The following is a 19319-nucleotide window of genomic DNA, read 5'->3' as shown; positions in this document are numbered from 1 at the left end:
AAATTAAAACCAATAATAAAAGGAAAAGAAACCAAGGAATAAACAGGCAGGAACATTAAGCACTGAAGATGGGGTGGAGTTTAAAGATAATCTAGATATAGCCCCACACCTAAATGAATACTTGGCCTCAGTTTTTAGTAAGGATAATGAGCAGCTGGGGAGCAATGGTAATGTGGCTAATGGAAACAAGGATATGGAAATTACCTCATCTGAGGGGGAAGCCAAACTCAAACAGCATAATTGGACCAAATAGGGGGACTTGGATAATCTCCATTCAAGAATATTAAAGGACCTGGCACATGAAATTGCAATCCCAACAGCAAGTATTTTTAATAAATCCATAAACTCAGGGGGTACCGATGACTGGAGAATTGCAAATATAGTACCTATTTTAAGAAAGAGGAAAAAAGGCATCAGGGAAACTACATGTCCATTAGTTTGACCAACTGATTGAAAGGTCTTAGACATTAAAACAAAGAGGTAAATAGTATTTGGGATAAAATGCAACATGGTTTTACAAAAGATAGATCATGTTAGACCAATTTGATCTCTCTCTTTGAGAAGACAAATGATTTTTTCAACATAGGAAATGCAATAGCTCTAATCCACCTGGATTTCACTATGACAGCTACACGTGGGAAATTATTAAATTTGAGAAGATGGGGATTAATGTGAGAATCAAAAAGTGAGTAAAAAACTGGTTAAAGGAGAAATACAAGGAGTTATGCTTAAAAATGAAGTGTTGGGCTGGAGGGAAATTATTAGTCGAGTTCCTCAAGGATCAATCTTGGGACCAATCTTAATATTTTCATTAATGACCATGGCACTAAAAGTGAGAGTTTGCTAATAAAATATGTGGATGACACAAAGTTGGGAGGTACTGCCAACATTTAGGAGGCCTGGGAATATCATACAAAGAAAACTGGACAGCTTTGAAAGCTTGAGTAATAGAAATGGGATGAAATTTAATAGTGCAAAGTGCAAGGTCATTCCCGTAGGGACTAACAACATCTGGAATATCATGTGCAATTCTGGTTTCCAATGTCTAAGAAAGATGAATTCAAACTGGAACAGATACAGAGAAGGGATATTAGGATGATCACAGGAATGTCTCAAGAGAGGAGAGTTAAGGAGCTTGGCTTGTTTAGCCCTGCACAATGAAGGCCGAGGGGAGATAAGATTGTTTTCTATAAATACATCAGAGAGGAACAAACACCAGGAAGGAGAAGAATTAAGGGCCAATGTTGGCTCAAGAACAAAAGTATATAAACTGGCTATCAACAAGTTTAAGCTTGAAATTAGATGGTTTCTAACCATCAGAGGAGTGAATTTCCGGAACAGCCTTCCAAGGGGAGCAGTTTTGGTGGGGAACCTAACATGTTTCATGACAGAGCTTGATGAGTTTATGGAGGAGATGGTATGAGGAGGTTGCCAACAGTGCCCTATGGACCACCCACAACCACTATTAGGGAATATCTTCAGCAACTGGAAATGGGGCACTCGATGGGAAGGGCTCTGAGTTCCTACAGAGAATTCTTTCCAAGATGATCTTGCCCAAACACTCAGGGTCTAACTGATGGCCATATTTGAGGTCAGGAAGAAATTTCTGCCCAGGTCAGACTGGCAAGGGCAGACGGGGCTTTTCACCTTTGTCTGCAGTGACTCAGGTCACTTGCTTATTTGTACAAGAGTAAAAGCATTGCATTAGATGATGATGGTCAGGGCTGGCCTTACCATGAGGCGAACTGAGGCGGCTGCCTCAGGTGCCAGACTGGTGGTGGTGGTGGGGTGTGTGCCACTAGGACCCAGAGAATTGAGACCTTTCAAAGTTTTGGCCCAAGCGAGGGGACATGGGGGCATCATTTGAGCTCCCCACCTCAGGTGCCAAAATGTTGTGAGCTGGCCCTGATGATGGTGGTCCCCCAGATGTAAAGATTTTGAGGCTCTGAACAGTCTAAACATTTACTGTCTTCATGCACCTAAGGTTCAGAGAGCATGGCTGATGTAAGGTGCAGCCGTACTGAATGGTGGAAGCAGAAGAGTTATGTTTGGGAGATTTGTGAATTACTTTGAGATGTGTAACAGAGTTGTGACTTTAACATAAAATCTATATTTTGCACCCTCTCATGTATGAGAGGAAAGGGAAGAGGTGCAAGTGTACCTTCAATTTGCAATATGTATCATTTCTATGCTGAGCTATGTACATTATGTTGGTAGCTATTGTAGAGCTTTGATTATAAATTGGCTATGAGGTGGAATGATGAAGAATTAACAGACAAAAATTGTTGCAGACACACCAGTGTTGAAATCTCTTCCATTTCTGAAGGTAAGTACTTTGTGTAGACATTTTCTTGCTGTTTAATAATTTGCTGTACCCTTGCAGAACAGGAAGACTCTATTCTCAAATATTATTGAGTAGCTGATTTAGAGATAAAGAATTCCCAGGCTGGGATACAATGTCTGATCAGAGTTTTAAGAGACCAAGTGAAGAACATATGGAACACTCATTGGCAGACAACAAAGTGAATCAGGTAAGGGTATCAGATCGGTCTGAGCATGTTGGAACAACTAACATGATTTTGTCTTTGTCTTGCTTTATCTTGTTTGCCATTCTGAAGATCAAAGGTGTTGGATGAAATGCATGGAGAAGACCCTTCATCCACGAAATAAAGAAGACATCCTCCAGACAGGGAACATTTAACTCATCTCTTGAGCAGAATAGTTTGCACTACCAGTGGGCAATGGTGGAAAAAAGGTCTACCTCTGAAAACCCCCAAATCAGAAACATATAATTAAGAATCTGAGAGTCTAAATTCCATTCATAATCTTGGAAGAATTGTCTGCTGAGCTCATTGGCCATGCTGTATGTCTGGAAGAGACGTGGTTGAAATAATTATATAATTTTCTATACCCTTACAAAATTTCATAGCATTATTGCTTTGGCAAAAAGAGAAGTGGATCTCTCCTTTCCTGCCTCAACCTCAATGGCTGATGTTGAACATGCAGGACATGACTGTGACAGATTTGCCCCTGATTAATGGGAGGAAATGAACATAGGCATTCCTTAATGCTGAAGATGTGGAACAAGTACTTTGCTGTTTCTGTTGGAAATCACTCCTGGAGTAGCTAGTCATTGAGATATGGGAAAACTTTTATCCACACTTGATAAACACAATGAGCAATCACTGCCATCATCTTTGAGAATACTTTTGGGGTGGAGGAAAGGTGGAAAGAGGCACTCAATACTGGAAATGATCCTGACCAACTAAGTACTAAAAAACCTCTTGTGAATCTAGTGAATTGTAACATGAAAGTAAATACTCTAAAGCTCAAGGGCTGAGAATGAATCCCACCAAACGAACAAAGGAATTATAGCTGCAAGAATCATCATCCTGTATTTAAATATTTATAATTCTGGAACAACTTCATAGATTTAGAATCAGGGTATGTCTACACAGTTGTGCGTAGCTCGAATTAAGCTATGCAATTTGAGCTATGCAAATTGCATAACTCATTTTGAGATAACCTTTTTTGAAGTAGAGCACTATTCCAGTGTCTTCCTTATTTCTCGTACATGAGGTTTACTGGAAGCCAGAATAAGATGCCCGTTATTTCAAATCTATTTAGAAATAATGGGTGTGCTGTTATCCCGAAATAGTGCAGCTGTGTAGAGGTACTCTAAGTCTTTACCACCTGTTCTTTTTAGGGACAACAAAATATTTGGAATAAAATTCCTTTCCCCTTTGTTGAGGTGGAATTGGGTCTATGGCTCCTATGCATAAAAAGGAGATGATTTATGGCCATCAGTTAGACCCTGAGTGTTTGGGCAAGATCATCTTGGAAAGAATTCTCTGTAGGAACTCAGAGCCCTTGATGTGGGTCCTTGATGAGAATGGGGAAGGGAAGTGGTGTGGTGGGAAGGAGATGAAAGAGATGTAGTAACTCAATTTTATATCCTCCAATATTTATTTGCCTGATGTAATCTGCTCCCAAAGCATATTGAAAATAGAAGAAAAAGTCTCCTAAGGGGAGGAGCAGTCACAGCTTCATAATATGGAGTTGTTCTAGACCTACAACCAATATAAAAATGACATAAAAAATGACATTTTGATGATGAGGATAAATGAATGGTAGATGCAGTTGAAGTAAGTGGCCTCCTTCTCTGGAGTTTCTTTCTTTCTAGACTTCTTGGTAGATCTTTGAAATCCAGAAAACTGGATGGGGGATCTCTGCATCATTTGGAATCCACTAAACTTTTGTTTACTTGCAAGAATACAAACTCCAACAATCTAAAAATGGCCTTGGAATCCTGCAGAGTGGTGTGATACATCTGTGATTCTGCTATGAGCTTTGGTCCATCAAAAGGGAGATACTTTGGAATGGTCTGGGGAAACCAGAGAGCTGGAGCTAGGATACCCAATGGAAAATGACTGCTGTGGAAATAGAATGAGCTGCAATATCAGCAACATTAAGAAGGCCTGCAATGAGGTTCTACTCAATCACTGATCTTCAGTAATAACAGGCTGGAATTTCTTGTGATGTTTTGGTGGAAGTTCTCAGTAGAGGTGATGAACTTAAAATAAATGGCACAGCAATATCTTGCTATAAGACCATAATCTGCAATCCTAAACTGCAAGTTTGCAAATGAATACCTTTAACAGCCAAAAAGGTCAAAGTATTTTTGGTCCTTCTTATATGGTGCTAATTTAGCATGGAGTTTCTCAACTAGGGATTTAGATGAAGGATGTGAAAATAAAAATTCAGAATTTGTGGCTGGAACATAATACTTTTTATTGGCACATTTGCACATCAGTGGATTCATTACCAAGATCTGCCAGAAGGTCTTGGCAGAATCTGAGGGGGCCTCTTTTATTAGTAAATCCACTTGAGGAGATGGTATCCCTTGCAAGATATCTAGAAGACTGTGTTGTTACTCTTGGATTTCCTTTAAGGGAATCTGTAAGAAATCTCGTATATATTTAATTAGTTATTGACATCATTTTAAACAATCTGCTAGAGAAGACAGAGGAGGCATAACCTCCTCAACTGGACAAGATGAGGAGATATTAGTTTATGGAGTAACTTCCGTGTCTGTTCTGGTCTCTTGTTCCTCAAAAGATTCCTGTGATTGGGAGGTTAGAGGATGAACAGATGGAGTAGGAGACTGTCTCCCTTAGTGGTCCCCCAAGAAAGACTACGGGCTTATGAAAATTGCTTTTAGTAGGCAGCCCAGAGATCCCAATTTGGACACTAAGGAAGCCTATAGGTCAGTGTTTCCCAGTTTCATTTGGCAATGGAACCCTTTTAAACTCAAAATAATTTTGCGGAACCCCTAATAACAGTCTTAGATATGGAGCTGAAAAAGTAGACCTTAAATAAGTAAGGATAATAAACTGAATAATGCTAAACAAGGTCGTGAGATCTACAATTAGTTTAATTTCACATAATTAAAAACATCACATTTAATGTGTACAAAAATATTATTTTTTAAATCATAAAATGTTATTGTAATGGAATTTTCTCACTGAACCCTTATGTTCACATCGAGGAACCCCTAGGTTCCACAGAACACCATTTGGGAAACACTGCTATAGGTCATAGGAAGTGACGTCCAATGTGGCTTGAATCAATGAGAAGAGATACAAGATTGCCTCACTTGCAGCTCCGCTCTTTCCAAAAAGATGCAAACAAGGGTGTTCCCCTGTTGGTAAGCAGGGGACCCCTGCACTGAGATTTGGGAATCCAAAGAGAACTCCACATAAATGCCAAACTTAAAAGCTGTTGGAGAATCAAATGATGCTGCATTAAGGTCTAATCTCAATCACTATGCCAATCTCCATAATTACAGAAGCTCCACTAAAAGAGAAGACTCTAATTTGTCTGAGACAAATTAGTTTCTTGATTTCTAAATTCTTGTGGTACCAGATAGATTTGAGCTGACACAGAGCAAGGTTAGTACTGAGGGCAGAGTCTTTTTAGGTGGGTCCTGTCTGGTGCAAGTCACTAGTACCAAAGAAAAAGGTTGCATAGGGGGCACTGAGGTGCTATGTTCTTGCCATGCGAAAAGAAATTGAGTCACTCATTTATGTACCAGATATGATTAAGGGACTGTAGGTACTACCTTAGATGTATAGCATTTAGACTTTTTCACAGCATGATCATACTTGTACAGTACCAAGGATGTTTTCAGTACTGCAACATATATGTACCATGATTCTTAAGGCTCAGGGCCCTAGATGCAGAACTGGTATCAACAAGACCTGGAGCCTCAGCAATACCTGAGCTCCCCAATACCATCTTATCTTGAGAAGACTGAGGTTTTTTTGAAATAGGCTCCTTGTGAGAATTACTTCTCTTATGAATCCTCCCTACATACTCTGATGATCTGTCCCCTAAAGGTCTTCTACACGATGCAGATGTTGATGCGGTGCTCACATAGAGTCTGATATATGGGGAGGAGGTTCTCCTGGCCTGGATCTGAGGCCAGCTAGAGGGAATGCTCTATCATCAGGAGCTTAATTCCTCTCCCAGTTCTTCCTAGATCTGCTTTTAAAAGCTGAACAGATGTACACTTTTTAGGGATATTCATATCCACCAAACAGTGGTTATACCAAGAAACAAGGAATGCATGCCACCAAGCAGATAGAAGTGGTTGAGGCAATGCTTGATTCTTGCAGATCCTTGCATACACCAGAGATGAGGGAGAGCTTGAAAATGGACCACTCTAAAGGGGAAAGAAGTACAAAACAAACCAATCTCAGAAAATAAAACATTTAAAAGAAAGATGTAAATAACTAAATTTAATGGTAGAAGCTAAACTTGAATGATAGATGTAGGAACACATTCTGTCTCAGGCCATGATAGGGTGCAGGGTGATTGAGATGCACTGGAAGAGCTGGGGATGCAGAATGGTTGAGTGCAGGAAAGTTGGGGTGTGATAGCCAAACTGGAACGTATGGGAGTTGAAATGCAGTGGCAGGGCTGGGGGAGCCATACTTCCCTCACCTTCACTCTCTATCCCTCTCCCCTCCCCTACCATCTATCTCCATTTTTACTTCTCTCCTCACTGAAACCCGCCAAACCTCCCTCCCTATTTCCTCAGTTCTGTACCCCTTCTTGCCCCTCCTTGCTCAGGAAGCAGTTATACGTCACAAAAGGACATATACAAGCATCCATTTAGGGCCGAGCAAGCACATATAAGAAAAGCTGCAGTACAGAGCAGCTCAAGTCACTCCTTGGAACTTGAGAAGGGAGGAAGACTGGCTGCCTTGCAGTGGACATAGCAGTGCTGCAGGCAGACATCCAGAGAGCTAAAGGCATCTCCTGGCAGGCTGCAGGGATCTGCAAAATCAGGCCCCGAGGCAGGACCAAAGAGGATGCTGAGGCTGTGAGGAAATGACCTAAGGAGATCTACAAAGGAGTTGGACAGGCACAGCAAATGGCCCTGGGCCGGGATCCAGAATAGTGGGCAGGTCTGGGTTTTCCCACCTCTACTCACCACCAAGAAAGTGTCTGGAAAGAGTAACTGCAATACAGTCCGCTGGAAGGAGGAAACATGGCATGTGACATGCCCAGAGGGTTGTGTCATAAATAGGTTGCCACAGTCCTGGGAGTGGTGTGGCTCTTTGGAGCAGAAGTGATGGTGGCAAGACATCACCAGAAGAGGGTGCACTGACATACAGAGCTAATCCCCAGGACAGCCAGCAGGAGGTGGCACAGTGATAAGTCCCACTGTCACAGTAGCTAAATTAGTTTACATCAGCTGAGAGACTAATTGTCACAGTGTAAGGACTGTGTCAACAGTGTAATTTATGCAGATTGTTGAGAATGGTTGTTCTTTTTAATGTTTTAAATATAATTAGACAACATAACTCAACAAACCAACCAACCAACCAACCAAGTATACCACTTTGTAGCCAGGCAATACACTAGGGCTGTGTCTAGACTGGCCAGTTTTTCCGGAAAATCAGCTGCTTTTCCGGAAAAACTTGCCAGCTGTCTACACTGGCCGCTTGAATTTCTGCAAAAGCACTGACTTCCTACTGAAATCAGTGCTTTTTGCGGAAATACTATGCTGCTTCCGTTCAGGCAAAAGTCCCTGTTGCGCAAAACTTTTGCGCAGAAGTGCCAGTGTAGACAGCTGAGATTTGTTTTCTGCAAAAAAGCCCCGATCACGAAAATGGCGATCGGGGCTTTTTTGCGGAAAAGCGTGTCTAGATTGGCCACGGATGCTTTTCCGCAAAAAGTGCTTTTGAGAAAAAGCATCCGTGCCAATCCAGACGCTCTTTTCCGAAAATGCTTTTAACGGAAAACTTTTCCGTTAAAAGCATTTCCGGAAAATCATGCCAGTCTAGACGTAGCCTAGCTGTATAAATTTATTCCCCGTGGTCATAGTTGTTACCCATAAACAAGAAATCTAAGTCAATAAATAATTACACACAAAAGGTATGTTGAAAGAACAGACAGTTTGCAAAACCAATCACTTGAAAATAGGAAATTGAGCCTTCTTGTGCATATGCACTATAATACCACCTTACTATGATCACATACTATTTTTTCACTAGGAGCTGTAACTGCAGGGAAAGTTGAGTTGAAGGACCATAGGCTACCGCATGCTCACCGAAGATGGAGACTTAGGGTTTGTGTCCACTGCAATAATTTACTACAACTTGGGGTTGTCAAAACACATTTTTGGTGCAGCCACCAACAAACCAGTCTCTGACAAACTAATCTATTTCCTTGCCTCCTTTGGCCCTCTAGAGAGAGGCCATTTCAGGGAAGGTGGATCAGGAACTCATGGTCTGCTTGCAGAGTCCCAGGCTCCCTGTGCCTTGATGGGCATGAATAGGGCAGCTGCCCAGGGGAGCTTTGAGCAACTGAACATTGCAGCCACCTACACTGACAAGAGCTGCCTGTGACATCATGCACATCAGTACCTCCTATCTCCAAAGGTGCTGCCTGGGCCCCTGAGGAGGCCTCATGGTGCCAGGAGCCAATCCCTACTGACAGTTCCAGTGCAAACACAAACACAGCACATCTTGCTGCTTCGGGGAACAGCTGTTTAGGAGCAACATCTGGGTGCTGCAGAGAGGAGCTGCTGCTGGTCCCTTCCCCCCCCCCCCTCAATGTCCATCCATGCTTTGAAGGTTGTCGTGGCTTCAAAAAAAATGATTAGTTCTGCGCTTATATCCCCCAGTGCCTAGTGTGCTTGCTATCTAGCATGGCAGAAATATTCAAACCAGCAAAGCCATTCTCCGAAAAATTCAGTCGCTACCATTGCAATTGCAATGCATTGCAACTTAGATAATTTATTTGCCCCAAGCAAAACTTAAACAACATCCATTCAATCTTTTATACTATTCCACAATTAACTTCAAAAAACAGTGTAAACATGATGATTGATGAGAAGATAGAAAATTGCTCAAGGAATTAGATATTCATTACAGTGTGTTAATCCTTCACACATACCCTGTGATAGAATTGCTGGTACTAGAATTTCTTCTGTTTGTACTTTCTTCTTTGAAGGGATAGTTGAAGGAACTTTTTGTGCCTAAAGGAAAAAAAATACTGCTCAAACACACACAGAAAAAAGTAGCTTGGTTAGGTTTGCTACTTGTGAACACTGAGGCCTAGATCTATAAGGGGATTAGTAATCAGAGAGTTGCAATTTGTAATTTTAGGCACTTAAAGAATCACTGGAAGAACATTAGGATCCATAAAAGCTAAATCAGTTGCCTAGCTTTCTTATACAATGAATTGGGAGAGCACCTTAAATGAGATTAATAAAAGCCAGCATGCTAGACAGGAAGTTGCCTATGATAGCAAATGAGAGATGATGGTGACACAGGGTATCCTAAATCCTGCCCCTCTCATGAAGCTAGGTGATTAAATCCAGGCCAGAAGGGTAAGCAAGAAGGATTCTATGGCCTAGTGGTTAGGGCAGTCATCTGAGAAATGGTAGACCCAGCATCCAGTACCCTTGCTCCAATTACTTTTAAAACATTTACCCAAAGTGGAACAATTTCAAGAGGAATGATTGAAGGAACCACCTCCACAAATCCACCTGAAACGTTTTCTTCTCCTGGGATAGAATTCCTCAATTCTCCCACTCAGACTCTGGGCTACATATCCCCTATCTTAACAGTTCTTACACAGGAAGTCTGAGTTTGGACACCTGCAGTTCTTCTCTTTGGGAGTTGTGATCAGTGGTGAACACACTATCAAAACAGAAACATAACTAATACTTTGGTTTTTAAAAAACCAAAATATTGTCAAAGGATTTTAAAACAACAACCAGTCTAGATGTACCTCTATCTTCAATGCTTACTATCCTTTTATGATAACCAGGCATGCCTAACTTCTTCAAACATTCCAGTAGGTAGCTGGTTGCTCTAAACAATAGTTCCCTCTCATGAGTGAAAGACCATTTTTAAACTGCCAGAATGTATGGTTTGTGTTCCTGGGCTTTGGCACCCTTCTGGACAGAACTAGTTTGCAGGCTGATTGATCCTACTACAAATATCCCCCTTGCCTGAATCCTTCTGCCTTTGGCACTCCATAGGTTCTTGTCCTAGTCCAAGTCCAAGTCCCTCCACCATATTTACTCACTTCACTCCTCTCTCTGCTCCATGTCACAGCCCCAGTTCCCTATCCACCATTTTCATGGCCAGTTCTCCACTCCTAACCCTTGGGCTCCACATCCAGTTTCCCACAGGTCCCTAGGCCTCATTGTCCCTGCCCTAACATCACCCCCCCACCTTATCCGCAAAGTTCAGCACTCTCCTACATTCTAGTCAGCTCATTTCTTCTGCTCTGTGTTCTGGGCACCAGAAGGAAGCACTGGAGAAACACTCTCTCCAGCTTCAGTTTCTGGACCTAATACTACAGAAGGAGCAATTCCAGGCTGAAGTGTGCACAGTGTAGATATAATCCCAGGAGAATTAGTTGCCTATGTACAAACTGCAATCTACAGAAGGTCATAAATTGGCCAAATGTGAGCTAATTTTCACAAGGATGGCAAAAAGCACATCCATGACACTAGCATATCACCTAACCAATTACAAGTCCCTTTCCAAACCATGAAGGGTTTAACTTCCCAACAAAATGATTGTAATTAAATAAAAATTGCAACACGGGCAAAACTCAAGGCATAGAATAGAACAATATACTTCTGCAGGGTCATCCTTAGGATTTTATGGGACTCTCCTCAGTACTATTAAACAGGTGCTCCTATGTCTGATGGCAACCTTGTGTGGGAGGTGATTTTTTAGAGATATGATTTTATAATCTTCAGCAGTGCACTAATGAATTATTTTTAAAGCAAATTTTAAACTAAGGTTCCATAGACCAACACAGTAAATTCAGAAACTGACAGTATATACCTAGGATTGGCAAATGCCTGTGAAATGGCGTCATTACCGATTGAATTACTCTTTTCTGATAACAGGTCTGGAAGAATTTTTCACTTTTAAGTTAACTAGATCCTCTCTGGAGGAAGAGAAGAGCCCCAGATCAGGGACAGGAAGAGGCAGGGGGGTGGACATTAAGACTCAGGTGTATCCCAAATTTTCAGATGCCCCATGCAGTTGCATATTTTGTGTATGGGTAATGATGGCCCTGCTCTTCTGACATCTCTGACTTAACAGCCAAAGAAGTAGTCACCTTCTGCTGCAGGAATCAACTACATGAGTTTGAAGAAACCAGAGCACCACTTTTAGAAACATGACTAAGGAATAGCTCAGAGGTGAATTATTTTTCTTTATGAATGAAGATATGTTGCCATTTGGACTTCTCCAAGCTGGGGAAAGAGAGGAGTGGGAATGGAGATAAGACAGTTTCATTTTTATCAAATTTCCCATACAATGGAAAATGACAATTTTAAAATATCAATTTTGGTACCTCATCAGGTTTTCCAGTGTTTGAAAAAAATTAGTTGAAAAATAAACAACTTACAAATTATTTAAATTAGGTTCCCTTTTCCTGTCTAACTGAGGGAGTTAGGCACATCAAAGGGATGTCCAGAGACACATAGGGACAAAATACACTGTAGTTGGATATCATATCTGTCCATTGAAAAAACGCAACTCCTTTTATCTCAATGATGTTTCTATGCATGCATATATATGAAAGTATTGAAGCAGATGTAAAATATCAAATCAAAATACTGGATGTTTCTGAACTGAAGAATTAAACTAAAACTGTGCCAGGATTTGGTAGAGAAGGGTGGCCCTGGGTCCCCATTCCTTGAATGTCTGGTATGTTTCAGAGTCAGGGCATCCCTATTGACTCTGGTCACTAGGCCTGAGAGACAGAACATTTCTATTGGCTTCAGTTGGTTGGCCTGACTGTCCTGAGGCCAAGGGAAGGCCGGTACTTATTCATGGGGTGCACTCACCCTGCACTGGACAGGATACCTCCACTCTGTGACAATCACATGACAATGGAGATGTGTATAAGTGCAGAGCAAGGCTCAGATACAGTACTTTCAGGATAGAGGCCTAAATCTGGCTTTTCTGCTGGAATGGTAATTATAGCATTTACTCATGACTGAGTGTGTGTTTGGAAAATATTTTTAAAAACATTTATATTTTAGAATTAATTTAAAATGCCATATGCTATATATTAAACACAAAAAGTGTATTTTACTCAAGACAGGATTTGCTGCAAGTCTTTTTCCACCTCTGACCTTTTCCTTCCAAACGTACATGAAATATCATGAACAATATTCTTTTGAGAGTCTGGTGGCAAGGCGGCTTTCTTGATGTCTCAAATAAAAAGCAGAGAAGATAATTCAGTTCTAGTGTTCACCTAACACATTCCCTATTAGATTTCAGAGGTAGATGATTAGAACCAAGGCCTTGATACTTAATCTTCTCGTGTGTAGGTATACTGCTGCAAGTAGTGAGACCCAAGTTTTGTGTGGGCACAGTAGCCTGCCTTGGCACAAGACAGATAGAATCTGAATTTCAGTATCAACTGTTTATTGCTATATTAGACTATCTTTGCATTTTAAAAAAAAGTTTTCTTTTTCTGATTCTCAAGCTGGTGGCGGTTTTGTAGTTTGTTTTCAATTTTGAGACTAACAGTTAAGACAAAGGGACTGATTCTCACTTACACAAGGTCATATAAGTATTAAATGGCCTGGGTTAGATTTTTTTGCAAGTTAAAATATGCAGGTTCACTTAAATAGTATCTAATTACTCTTCAGCATCATGGCCTATAGCAAAGCATCCCTTCATAAACTGCAGAAGGTTGTACCTGTTTGGTCTTCGTTATTACAGGGACATTAATAAACTTGGTGCTTTCCAAGTAGTGCTGATGTTGTCTTTTCCAGTCCAGGCAGTCATACATCAAGCAAGCAATGCTTTCAAAAAGCACAGTTCCAAATGCAAGCTATGTGAAAAAAGAAACAGATATGAAGCATCAAGCTCATACACAAAAGCACAGTGGATCTTAGCTAGCAACTCTCTAAGCAACAAAACTACAATTCTTTTTAAATGTTTCCATTTATTAATTCAAAATGCTCATCTGTAATGTCAGTATATGAAAACTGGTCTTCCTTTTCGAGGTGATGACAGTAGAGATTTTTTTTTTCAAGATTTCCCTCATATTTTCTTTTTGCCTCCCAACTACCACATCACAGTCTGTAATACTTTGAATGGTGTATGTGTAACACTGCTTATAGTGGCTGGAGTTCTACAGAAGATTAAAGTGATACCATTAATGTCATTAAAGCCAATTCTTCCTTTGCACATATGGCATTTGTCTATGTGCTAAAAGCACAAAAATATGAAGGCCTCTAGACACCAGACTGTCAGGAGTGAAATGAGATGCCTGTCTATGTTCAGTAGTCTCAGTTGTGAATCATTTCCTGGAATTAGTTGCCTAAGCCAGCTCAGCCACTTCAACAGCCCATGCCCCACCAGATGTAAAACCAGAAGACTCCTCCCAGTAGCCAGAGTACTCGCCTCAGATGTGAAACACCTGGATTCAAATCTCTCCTCTGCTTCTTTTTGGAACAAGGACCTGAACAGCTCCAACAGGTCTCCCACATGCCACGTGAGGACACTCACCACTGGCTATCGACTAGTCTGGGGTAGGTCCCTCTCATGGTCTTTTTCCTGTCTGCACTGTTCTATTTTTGTTCTGTGTTTGTACAGTGGTTAGCATTAGATATTCTAGGCACTGCAGTATTACAAATCGTAAAAATTCACGAGAGCAAGCATTTGAAACTAGTTGCCCATATCCGAGGTGAGATCCCTAACTGCTAGACAATGGGGTATTCTGGATGCATGTTCACACACATACCCTCTGTGTGCCATGCCCCATCCTGTACGTGTGCTCTGAGAATGTCAATAGGATTGTACCCCAGGTGTGATAGATAATGGGAACACTTATTTTGACAATCCACTTCAGGGCTCTGAGAAGCTTGGTATCAGTGGTGAAGTGCCAGAACTTTGATGGTTTTATGCATGCCTACTGGTGGAAATTTAGTCCCTTAGGCTTCCTGCCAAAGTCCCCTAAGGGAGAATCAAGACACTTAAGGAAGAAGTTAGGAATCTAAGTACCTTTTTTTTAAGATGTATACCCACATTCTTTTTTTGGAAGAGAAGGTACTGCATTCTCTCCCTCATATCAAAAGTGTAGGTTTTAACTGGTGACCCGTTGCATTGCAGCTGTAGATATAGTACAAGCGATCACACTGGCTCAAAGAAAGTTAGGACAAGCCTCTTTACAGAACTCAACATCATTCCACAATACTCCTAGGCTACGTCTACACTGGCCAGTCTTGCACAAGAACATATGTAAATGAGGCGCAGAGTTGAATACTGCCGCGGCTGATTTGCATACTTAGAGCCGTCATTTTTGCACAAGGGGCTTTTGCGCAAGAAGGAGCAGTGTACACTGCTTCTTCTTGTGCAAAAAAACCCCCTTGTGCAAGAGCCATTCTACCGCTTATTTTCAGGCAAAATGGCTCTTGTGCAAGAGGGGGGTTTTGCGCAAGGAGCAGTGTAGACTGCTCCTTCTCGCGCAAAAAAAACCCCTTGTGCAAGAGGTGTTCTACCGCTTATTTTCAGGCAAAACAGCTCTTGTGCAAGAGGGGGGTTTTGTGCAAGGAGCAGTTTAGACTGCTCCTTCTCGTGCAAAAGCCCTTTGTGGAAAATGGCGGCTCAAGTATGCAAATGAGGCGCGGTGATATTCATCGCTGTGCCTCATTTGCATATGTTCTTGCGCAAGACTGGACAGTGTAGACGTAGCTCTACTCTTTACTGTCCTTGGGGTGGGGAAGTGGGGGAAAGCTCAAGATCTAAATTTTGATTCTACAGGTGGATAAGCAAGATGACCACCACATAAAGGCCAAAAGTGTATTTGAATGAAGCTGCAAGTTGGAGGGGAAAAGCTTCTGATGTGTTTTTACTGTGGATTTTACTAAACACTGAATAATGTAGTGGAAAGAGTTAAAAAAAAACACTATCACACAGGATTTGCCATCACCATGAAACTGGCTTCACCTGAGGCCAGATATCTAATTCCAACCTGAGGCTATCTCAAGCTTCACTTGATATTAGCTGGGTTGGTCATATTTTTCTCTGTGTGTGTAAGGCATCACAGAAATGATATTATAGATTTTTAGAATTGACTCAATTTAACTTTTTCTGAGGCAAAACAAAAGAGTCTTTTTATGACATTTTTTGACAGACAACACTATTAAGACTGTGTGTAAAATCAAGAGACTTTAACCTTTTGAGATTATCTCTTTCCTGTACTAGGCTTCCATGTTCTGAATGGTAGAAGTATATGCTATATGAATACAGTGTGAAAGGTAATTTTTTTTCTTTCCTTCCAGAAAATTAGGATTAGGACAAATAGACCAATGCACATACAGGGTGTATGCAAAAAGCTAATCTGAATCACTGCTGGGCTGCTAATGAATGGAACAGTTAGATCAGCTAACTCCTGCTACAGTCATGGGTGCAACAGGTTAGTAAATACGAATCAGAACCACAGGAGACAGAATAAGAAAAATGAAACTTGAAGAGAAAGGGGGTTAGTCAGAGAAGCTCTGGCTCAGATCTGGCAAGTGAATCTAATATTATATTTGGCTGACAGCCTTCTAAAGTTATTTATGGTAACCTATGGTGTGTGTTGTTGCTTTTGGTTCTTTTCCCTATACCGGGAAGAATGAATGCATTCAGTTTTCTTAGCTCTGACCTGTTTGGAGCACCCATTTTGTATGTCAATTTACCCATCCACTTGGGTCAAAAAATAAAATAAAATAAAATATAGTGATTTAGATGCCAGCTTTAGGTTCTCAAACTTGAGACATCTTGCAGGTACCTGATTTTACATAAATGCTAAGCACACACTTTCTGAAACTCAGGCTTTTTAAGTGTCTCAAGTTAGACATGCAAAATCACTCATCACTTTTGAAATTCTTTGTCTTTATGACAGGAGAATTCAAGATTAATAAGGCAAATTATTTTTGAACAACAGGATGTTGGAAAGTTCAGGGGGAGTTATTTTTAAAAAAGAATCTTCTTCTTCTACTACTACACTAATACTAATACCGTTTCTTCTCTTTTCTCCAATCCAAAGCATCTATCAATAATGGTTGATTTAGAAACCTCCTCATATTTGTTTGTATTATTCATCAATGGTTACTAGGACATTGTTACATCTTAATTAAAGTTTGTTGGAATGTTTTGAACTTGCAATTATTATAAATAAAATGAGATTCTACAGACTTAAGAAGCAACATGAAGTGCCAGAGTTTAAGAAGAAAAATAGGATAAGGATAAGACGAGAGTTTCTAAGATCAAATCCATGCCATCCGTTCACCCAACACATACACACTTTGTAAAAGATAAAAAACCTGCCTAAAACTTGCCACTTGGACTTTTGGGGCACAGAAGGGTGTTTTGGGAAAGTTTTATATTTGTAACAAGACACATTTTCAAAATAGGTAAACCTGAATAAAGGTCATTTATTCTTTTTATACACCAATCTCTGTTCTTCAAAATAGCATGCCTGACAGTCCTTCATTTGAGTCCTCCCCACACATACAGTTCAGAGCTGTAGTAACCTCAGTGAAGACTTCGCAGAGGAAGTTAGGAACATTAAAGGGATGAAGGGCTGTCCAGAGTCACATGGGCACAAAATACACTGTAGTTGGATATTATATCTGATGTATGATATGGTCCTAAGTGCTTCAGTGTCCTTTCTATGAATTTCTTTAAAGCTCTACAAACACTCCCCAGTTCTTTAGAGCTTATATTGATTGGTCTCTTGGTCTCTAAGAAATTGAGGAACATAAATTGATAGTTTCAATCTACTCAGAGAACTCCAGTACAGGTATTTTTTCTCTCCTTTTGTGGCAGCACTGACAGCAAATATGCTTTTGAATACCCTAATTATAAGAAACAACAGATCCATAAAAAAGATGAAAAGGAGAGGATTTTAACTGAATGACTGAAGAACTGTTCTCCCAGAATGGACATCGAATCTCAAAGTCATGTGAAGAAAATAATGCCATGTGGGCTGAACTTCAAATAGCAGTTCCACAGGTTTCCACAATGAGACATTTCTAAGGCATGTCTTAGGATATGTCTACACTGCACAGCTATTTCGGAATAAGCTATTCCAGAATAGTTATTCCAAAATAGCATATCTACACTGCAGGGAAGCCTCAAAATTAGTCCGAGGCAGGCTTCCTTAATGTAGACGTGCTATCTCGATTTAAAGGCCCCAGGAGGCACTGGGGAGGAATAACTTAGAACGGCCCTGGTGAGGGGCTATTTTGAAATAGCAGCAGTGGAGTGAAATAGCTATTTTGGAATAGACGCTATTCCTCGTAGAATGAGGTTTACAGATTTTGGAATATGCTGTCCGTTATTTTGAATTTATTTTGAAATAATGGAATGGCTGTGTAGATGCTCGCACTGTTACTTCAAAATAATGCTAGTTATCTCGAAATAATGGTGCAGTGTACATGCACCCTTAGAAGCCACTGTAGAATTGACCCCTTCAGGTTTGGGGATACCTACTAGGTCACTGATGGTTTATTTGCAGGATTTAATCACTTAATATAAGCGTTGGGAGGAAATAGTCTGTCCTCTAACCCTATTATTATAAACCACAAATAAACTGGGAGAAATTATGGACTGTATTCTGGTAGTTTAGGATTTTTTCCCCCTCATCTAATATGAACAGGGAGACAGTGAATCCCTAGACATGGTAAAGATCCCGAGTAGGAACACCTTGCCTCTGCCTGGGCTTTCTCTATTATTTCTCACTGTTCCTTGCCAAAATAGAGTAGGGTATAAAATTACTTTTTAGCAAAGGGTACTTCCTTGTTTATACTGCAGCCATGCTGAGTTCTGCTGTATTTGAAGTGGTACCGTGGGGAGGGAGATCCTCCATGTGGTACAGGATTAAGTGACCTTGTTGAACAGAGTCAATGTTGCTCTGAAAGGAAATGGAAGAGAAGGAAAAAAGATTGAGTGGGGAGGAGGAGCTGAGGATACAGGCAGAAAGGAAATCCTAGAAATGAAGAACAGAAAAAGAAAATTCAATCTGCACAAGAATAAGACAAGAAACTTGGGAAAAGAGTTCTGAGCTGCAGATGAAAGAAGTGCTGGTGGGATCCTAGTCAGTGATTAGTCCTTAAGAAGGAGGATCAGTGGTCATAATTAATTGTGTATGCACTTGAAGCATGATTTGGAAAAAACCCACTAGAGACAAAGTGGAATGTGCATTAGAACAGTGTTTCTCAACCAGCAGTACAAGTACCCTTTGGAAGTACTTGAGAGAAGTCTTGGGGGGGTACATCAACACAACTGAAACTTGGAGAAAACCGAATTTTTGTTTTCAGTTTTACAGTGCTTTATTATTTTTTACTTTTTACACGCAAAAATTTCATCAACCACCCGGCTACAATTAAGTTGTTTAAACAAATGTGTTGCCATAGTAGAAAAATATACGTGTGTCTGAAAACTGTAGGTACTGGGGGTACTTACAATTTTTTTATTTGAAAAAGGGGTACCTTATTAAAAAAAAGGTTGAGAAACACTGCATTAAAACATCATATCTCAACAGCCGCTTGCACAGACATTCCATTTAAAAAAATATTTCCCTCATTTTCATTTGCTGTCAATGACAGTTAGGACCCAGATCTATTGTGAAAGGGCTGGCACTGTAATTTTGGAATTGTTCACTACCAGTGTTTGAACCTCTAATGAAGTGCTTCCACACACACAATGCATTAGTTTAGTATTATATTGCAAGGAGATTACAAACTCTGTAGCCATGGCCCAATTTAG

The 19319-nt window shown here is 40.5% G+C and overlaps 1 protein-coding gene across 8 annotated transcripts in view; it reads right to left on the bottom strand.

Moving 5' to 3' along the window:
• SPAG17 (sperm associated antigen 17) overlaps positions 1–19319 on the bottom strand; it is a 214958-nt gene that overhangs the window by 127070 nt on the left and 68569 nt on the right. For all 8 annotated transcript variants that reach the window (XM_075904827.2, XM_075904833.2, XM_075904849.2 and 5 more), the window contains exons 8-9: positions 13258–13392; positions 9469–9550 (exon numbers count right to left, since the gene is read on the bottom strand). In XM_075904827.2, the coding sequence (XP_075760942.2) occupies positions 9469–9550; positions 13258–13392 (217 nt within the window). The remainder of the gene's footprint in view (positions 1–9468; positions 9551–13257; positions 13393–19319) is intronic.

The sequence above is a fragment of the Pelodiscus sinensis genome, chromosome 1 (assembly GCF_052426305.1).
Source record: "Pelodiscus sinensis isolate ZL-2025 chromosome 1, ASM5242630v1, whole genome shotgun sequence".
NCBI lineage: Eukaryota > Metazoa > Chordata > Testudines > Trionychidae > Pelodiscus > Pelodiscus sinensis.
This window is presented reverse-complemented; position numbering and strand designations above follow the sequence as displayed.